The 7,934-nt window shown below is 46.6% G+C and overlaps 1 protein-coding gene across 1 annotated transcript; it reads left to right on the top strand.

The window, feature by feature from the left end:
* Window positions 1-4,883: 4,883 nt before the first annotated feature.
* Window positions 4,884-5,142, top strand: F5J12DRAFT_698897 (uncharacterized protein; the record flags this gene model as incomplete). Its single annotated transcript, XM_051740474.1, has 2 exons — window positions 4,884-4,989; window positions 5,039-5,142. Coding segments are annotated over 2 exons (210 nt in total), but the record flags the coding sequence as incomplete, so codon positions are not given.
* Window positions 5,143-7,934: the final 2,792 nt, after the last annotated feature.

The following is a 7,934-nucleotide window of genomic DNA, read 5'->3' as shown; positions in this document are numbered from 1 at the left end:
ACTTTCCAACATCCACATTGTCCTTGCTGAGGATGGAATGAAGACCACATATGTTGGAGATCGTGAAGCTAATTCAGAGGAAAGAAAGTTGTTGGGTTTTTAAAGGGGACTGATGAATCTCCTGCATCAGTCAGTCCCCTTGCTATATTGTCCACTAAATGCACTTCTATAGATGACAAATCAAATATGCAAATTTGTTCCCCTCTGGGATTAGTCATTTTACCAGACTACAAGGCAGGAATATGGGCCTGTATCAACTCAGGTGCAGAAGTCTCCCTCATCTCAGAGAAGATGGTCCAGAAACTTTGGATCCTGATGTATCGGTGTGAGTCAAAGTGAGGTTCAGTGGTGAAAACCAACCAAAACCAACACAAAAGACAATGAAAGTGAGTGGTGGTGTGCCTATGTGGTACCTAGATGGTAGAACCTGTTCTTTGGGAGGGTTTTTGCAAGCTACAACACTCAAAGATGAGTGCTGAGGGTTGGGGGTGCTCCTGACGAAGAGGGAGCAAGAATGTGATAGAAAGCAATAGGGTAGACTGCTGTCAGCCTACAGAAGGATGGATGGTAACTTAATTCGATGTCCTAAGCTGTACTGAGCTCAGGGAGGGCTTGGAGCGAAGTATATGGATGATAGATGATGATAAGTGAAGTAGATGATAGCTAGACCCTTAATAAAGTCTCAACTATCGAAGCTGATGAATGATTTACTGAGAGATGATAAATTGCGAGCAAGAGGGGCTCTCTGATGTCTCTTTTTTTTGCTACCTAAGTACAGTGACTTATATACAGTACAGGGGCATTGCCTATGGAAAACAAGGTGCAAACACTTGGTAAGTGATTGGTAACTGATGAGTAAGGAATGTAAGTGATGGGTAATCATCTTGGAAAGCATTGGTAAGCATTGGTAAGGATAAGTAAGCCAAAAAGCAAAGAATCAGTAAGCAAAGTCAAAAGATTGGTAAGTATTGGCAATAGGTGAGTCAAAGACAGTCAGAATGTCACAGTATGAGTCAAGTAATGTCAGGAACTGGGAAAGTGCACTGGAATCGCATTAGGGGGAGGCTGTGCATGTCACATCTTGAAGTGATTGCTTCTAGGCCAAAGTGGGATGACAGAGAGGCAGCACTGATCTGATGCTGATATAGTACATCCAAAAGCAGACAGGGTGAGTCAGATGTCAACAGGGGTCAAGCTTTGGGGGTCTGTGGGGTGACAGGAGCATAGGGGATCACAACTTTCCCCCCCAAACCATCCTCTCAGTGAAGCAAATAAAAACTTCATGAATGAGGCTCTGTTGGAAGAGAGGATGAAGGGGGAGCATCTTCTGCTGTATCTTGCAACAAGGAGGCAAGATGTGCATCATACTCGTCATGGATGCGATCAGGGAGAGTGGAGAACAGTAGATTATACTGTAGCTGTCGCAATTTTGGAAGAATGATGGACGAGACTGGTATGAAGATGTTGCAGGGGGCAGGGAGGAAGGATCCATATGCTTCTTGGACTGGAGAGACTGAAACAACCACATAAGACCTTTCCAAGCGAATGACAGACCTGAGGCGACCAAAGAACATCCTCCTGGAGGTCATACTGACAAAAAGAACATGCTGTCCAAGCTGGATGGGCTGAGAGGGGGCAGATGAGGGTGGGATGTACCAGGACACTTCAGGATGGAAGCTGGTAGGAACTCCTGGTAGATATATGTAGCCATGGTCCCTAGCAAAGGGGACAAGCGAAATGACTGATGTGGAGGCAGCCATATCAGAAGAATTAGCGAAATGAGCATCTTTTGGAGGGAGTGCTGTAGAAGCATGTGGAGTGCGCAAATCCTTTCCAATCCTGGAAGGTAGGATCATGTGGCTGAGCACTACAAGCGAGTGTGGGAATGGTTTTGGTGTCTGCAGAATTGGTGGAGATACATTGAAAACCGGAATGCCATACATGGGTGCTTAAGAATTTTATTGGCGCTTAACCTGCCTCCTCCTTTTTCTTTGCTATTGACAACCTGTTCTTGTGCGAGGGATGACTGCCAACATTGCTGGCTGTCCTTCTTCGCATGAGGGCTATGGTCTTCACCTCCATTCATCAGCTACATCCATGTCCACCTCACCAAACACCTTTGGTGTGTGACATCGGGTGGAAAAGAAGTTCAAGATGACCTCATTTACTGGAAAAGATGAAGAATGGGTAACCCACAAGGTAACCCTCAAGATGGAGATCAAGGAGTGCATTATTTGGGTCAAATGTTATGTTGGGCCCCTCATCAGAAAAGAACATGTCCTTCTCAGAATGCCCTTCCTCAAAGAGTTCAAGCCAAGAATGAACTGGGAGACTGGCAAAATTAAACAGCAGTACCAAGTCTATGACTTGGAAATGTTAGCTGTCATTCATGCCCTGAACCTGTCCCCCAGCTGGCACAGGCCTCTGCCCTGGTCCTGCCAGTGGGCCCAATGGCCTGAGTCCCTGCAAATTGCATTGTCACTGCTGGTGCTGGCCCAAGCCAGACAGCAAGTGGCCATGACTACCCTGTCATCCCCCTTGCCATGCAGCTGCTGCTCTCTGGGCTCAGGATTCCAAACATACCCATTGAGCTGCTGGATGGCTCACAACATCCCAGAAGGGACTCCTGGAAGGACATCATCACCCATTGGCTCATCAGTGATTCCCCATGTGGCCTGAGTGTCCCATTGAAGGACTAGCCTGGTACCAGGGCCACAACTGCACCTTCACCTCCAAGTACAGCCAGTGGGCCATGATTGCACTGGAGTTTATTGACATGTGAGCACCCCCATCCAGCCCTCTCCTTGAGTAGCTTGCCTGCTCACCCAATGCTTCCCATGCACTCAATGTGAACATTTGACATTCACTGCCATATGACAGCTGCAAGTCTGACAAGGCTTGCTTCCTTGCAGCCTACCCCAAGGCAGAAGAAGGGCACACACACCTCCTCCATGCCATCAACAAGGCACAACACAAGCACCAGCAGCTGGAGTTGCAGGCCTGAAGCACTGCTGGGCCACCTGCAGTGTCCACTGCTCCCACTCACCATTCCATTCCATCAATATTCAACCCCAACCTGTCACATTCGAGCTTCAGTACTGCAACATAGCCTACCCCCACCTCCTCTAATCACATCCACAGCTTGCTTGCAGTTGTGCTCCCAACCTTTGATGCTTCCAGCTGTTGGCCCCTACTTGCTCTCCCACCATCATTTCCTTTGTTCATCTTGTTTCTCCTTCTCCTTCTTCTTCTTCTCTGTTCATTTCTATTCTTCTTCTTTCCTGTTCTTTGCTTTGCCACCCTTGCTTTCTTGCCCATCCTTTCATGCCTCTTTTCTCATCTAACTTGTCTCACAATTGATGTGCCTGTTAGCACACTCATGCTTGCACTTCCTGTCACATCCCATCCCTCATTTATGCACTTACTAGCTGCTACTGCTACCCTTTACATTCATGGCCCATGTGCATGCCTGTTAATTGACACAGTTGCACATCCTGCACTGCTGCTCTGTCCCTTTCCCATTTTGGGCCAAGGAGGTGGGGGGTCAGGGTTAAGGTTGAGGTCACATATCCCCACCTCATTTGGGAGCTGTCAGCATGCATTGGGTTAGCATTAAGGTCACATGACCTGGCATGACCTCACCTGCTGCATGGGGCTGGCACCACCACTGCACCACTTGTATATTTTCCAGGATAAGTCACAGTCATCAGGAAAATAACACTTTACTATTTTTGACTTTTTGTGACTAATGTGACTTTTTGGGAAGGAATCTACTATCATTACCCATGTCCTGCAGGCATGACTGCACTTTTCTTGCTGATTTTGATCTTGTTCAAACCACCTAATTCATAGCTTTCAGTAGATACCACATACATTCAAATTGATTGAGGTTCCAAAGAGATATTGTGATTTTTCTCTCAGACAGTGTGCATCACACCAATGGTTCAATATCTCTGAATTTTCAGACATTTTTGAGTCTTCTTGGCTTAGATATATCATCACTTAGTTGTCTCAATAGATTCTATTCTCTTTTCATTCTTCAAAATGCTGTATATGGTCAAAAAAAAAAGTACAGATAGTAGGTTCCTTCCCAAAAAGTCACAAATAGTCACAATAGTCACAAAAAAGTCAAAAAAAAAGTCACAAAAAGGTCAAAAATAGTAAAGTGTTAATTTCCTGATGGTGCACACTGCTGCATCAGTAACAAGACCACTAGTGTGGGAAAACCTTGCAATGCCCTTATAGAATAGAGCATGATAGTCAAGCTTTAGGCATACCTATGTACCTTGCTGTCAATATGGCAGCAGCCTTGGGGCATCATGCTGTTGTTTGTATTAGCACAACTCAAAGTTGCCAGAGGTTTGGCTGTGGAGTCAGGTGTTTGTCAGGTGTTTGATGTGAGTTTTTGGCCAAGGATAGCAGAATTCAAACTCTGACCACTCTCTGCTTCACTCTCCTTGATCATTGTCAACAGCCTGTCATCCATGGAGTTCAATTCCTCTGGTCCCCCTCCAGCAGTGCAACCCTTCAAATCAGCAACAAAAGTAGCAGTCCCTCAAGTTCTCTGGGAGAAATCCTACACTGTGCAGACCAATCATCTTATAGAGTGGTGCAGGACCCATGAATCAGAATGAAAGAAGCTCTTCTCAGACTCTATACAAGATGGTCAGGAGGAAGGCAGGAGCAAGCACCAACTGTGACATGGGAAGGGTGCCATATATGTTGAGATTGCAAAGGTGATCTTCTTGGTCAGTGATGAGACACCCAAATTTCAGGCCCTTGCTCAAGACAACCCATCTGTCTTTGCTGCTCCTATCTGCAGTCAACTCAAAGTGTAAGTGCTTTTTTTTTGAAATAAAAAAACTACCACTTAAAAATTTTACAGTTTAAAAACCAAGTATCAAAAACAGAATGCACTACTTGGGCAGACAGGTGCTGGACATACCTATGAGGATCTGGTGGACAACAGCAGCATGAAAAATATCATTGGTATGTAGACTTTTTTTTTCACATCTGTTGCCTTACTAATCATTATCAGCAATGATTGAGAAGGAATTTCCATGGTGGGGGGAATTGCATGGATGGTGGCACACAAACCCTGCCTACAATAGCACCTGGAGTGCAGCTGATAGTGGGCAGGAATTCATGAGGTGTGTGGTCAAGCTGTTCAAGCTGTGGCCAGACCCATTAGGTGGGGATCCTGGTTTTTCCTTGGCAGGTGTGCCAAAGTCACCTGAGCTTGAAGAAGGTGAAATAGGAGAGGGTAGTGGTACTACTGACATTTTTTTTGAAGAAGATTTGATGAGTGTGGATGTCAAGATGCCATCACTTACAATCCAACTGCCCCCCCCATTCTGTTCTGAGTGGGGGTCATCATTGTCTGCAGCCCCACCACTCCCCCCCTTCAGATCATCATCACTATCTGCTGCCCCCTCACCTGTGCTATTTTTCTCTGAGTCAACATTAGCCTCCCCATCCCCCCTCCCATTTTTTTCTCAAAAGCCTGCACCATTGCCCCTTCCTCCTGTTGCATCTGAGTGCTTGTCACTCACCCCATCGCTGTCCCCCATGCCTGGGTCACCTTCCATCCCATCTCCCCACCCCCCTGTTTTTAACAAGGCCAATCCTATCAGCTTGAATGATGATCCCCCCTTCCCATTTGTATCCCCCCATCCAAAACTCCAGCCCACATGTCCATCCCTTGAACAGGACCAAGCCCTTCTTAGACCCAGGTTGGCATCCACCTCAAATACAGATGACTCTTCTGATTCCAACATCACATCCTCCAACATGTTTTCTATGCCCCATTTCTCATCTTCTTTCCCTCCCACTACCACTCTGCTCTCAGATGACAGTGATTCAAAGCTGTCATCAAAGTCATCTGGTAAGTGTGCTCATGAAATGCCTGCCAACTGACTCTCCTCAAATCTTGCATCTGCCTCAATGAGTTTTATACAGCAGTTCCAACAGGCACAACAAGAAAGGTCAGAGGTGAAATGTCACCATCTCCAGTACAGCTACTGGAAGGAGAATGAGAAGGCCAACAGCCACCTGGCTGAATGTCAGCACCAGCTTGTAATGCAGCATGAGCAGTATGCCCATGAGGAAGCTATGGTGGCTCAGGAGCTAGAGAAGATGAAACTCACAGTGAAGTTGGAAGAGCTTCAGGGGCAGAACCTAGCCCTGCAGAGGGGTGTAGCTGGTGGTGAGGACCAAGGCCCTTCATCAACTAATGAAGATGTTCATGAACTCATCAACAGTTTATGACCACATTCTTATCATCATCTAGTATGTATCCCTCTTCCCCCCTGCTTATATACATGCTGTGCAACATATCCCCCCCCCCCCCCATATACACTGTACAACATATCTCCCCCCCTCCCCCTATATATGCACACTACATGGTCATGTAGTAGCTAGGCATATAACATGTTGTCATTCCCACTCCATTGAGTTTGAGAAATCAAGATATGCTAGATATCTCTATCGACAAGCGTTTTCAGCGGAGTTTTAATTTCTAATCGGAGCTTTAATAGCATTGTCTACCTTTCTACCATTTCCGCACCACGCACTCTTGTCTGCGGAGGTTTAATATATGGTCGGAGCTTAAATACTTAACCCACAAACTCGCCGAACTCGCAACTCAACCTCACTTGAGTTTGCTCATGTGTTTCAACTTTGAGTGACCCTAATATTGAAACTTGGAGTGCTGATTAGTAATCACTGCACCCCTTGTCCCATCAGTCAGGTTATTATGTTTGGTATTCAGCTATGTATGGCAAGTCTATATTACCTTTGGTGGGGAAAATCTGTGATGGTTTGGGACAATTACATTCACGTGGGTACTTCAGGCCGAAACTGTGGACTTTGCCCGCGGGTCACATCTAATCTACCTTTGTCTTTCTAATCTTATCTTCATGGGCTGACAGGGTCTTTACTATACTTCGGCTACTGTGGTGCTGTAGTCGGTTTATCGGATCCGCTTCCAGCATCCCAACCCAACTTCCGCAAAACCCATCCGTCGGGCCCGATGTCCTGGCAGAACTTCTTTGTAGGCCAGACAGAAGGCGCCCACCAGGCTTGTTCATATACATCCTTGTATAGGGCCTTGTATTTATACGAATCCTCGGTGAACTGAGTCGATATCCAATTCATTCGTGAAAACCCGATCGTGGATCGTTAGCAATATTCCACCGCTTAAACGGCGTACGGAACCCCAACGGCACCATCGCCTCCGCGCATAAATCATGACTCGGCCGGTGCCTGGAATGGAAGCCCCGCACGTGTCCTGGCACTCTTGATCAGAGCGCACTCTCAGATCAGGTACACCCCTGAACTGACGCAACGTGCGGGAGTTCGAACATTGTCAATGTACGTCTGCACGAGCCCTCCAGGGCAACTTAATATCCAGTGCACTTCTGCGTTTAAGTACACTTCTCGGCGATGATAATGGGACTGTCCACCATAGCTGGCACCTGGATATCAATGGACAATAAACGGGTGCCAGAACACTACAGTGGTTCAATTGCCAACAGGTCTGTTCTGTCTTGTTCATACCTCCATATCATTCCCAACTTTTAGCATTGCAGCTCATCTGACACTTTGAGCTGCGCCACCCAGAAGCCTTCACAGCAGACACACAAGCCGTACGTATTTTCTCGGATGCGTTTGTGGAGACAAAATTAAATAAATTCTTGAATCAAGAGACAGTATACCTGCTGTCCTAAATCACTCTGCCTCTATCCCGATCCTCGGGACTGTGAATGCTGGGAGCCTATCGACTGCGATGCCACCCCCGGTCACTTCAGGAATAAGCATATCATCACAAACATGGGCCACAAAGCGGACTTGGTCTGCATGTAGCAGGGTTGTAGGTGCCAAATCCGTCACATACGTGAACATCACCCCAAGCACGACCGGTGTGTGCTCATGCA

Source organism: Pisolithus orientalis, assembly GCF_024613125.1.
Source record: "Pisolithus orientalis strain OTSU chromosome Unknown F5J12scaffold_10, whole genome shotgun sequence".
In the NCBI taxonomy this organism is placed as follows: domain Eukaryota; kingdom Fungi; phylum Basidiomycota; class Agaricomycetes; order Boletales; family Pisolithaceae; genus Pisolithus; species Pisolithus orientalis.
The sequence above is the reverse complement of the archived record's forward strand: the minus strand, read 5'-3'. Positions and strand labels throughout refer to the sequence as shown.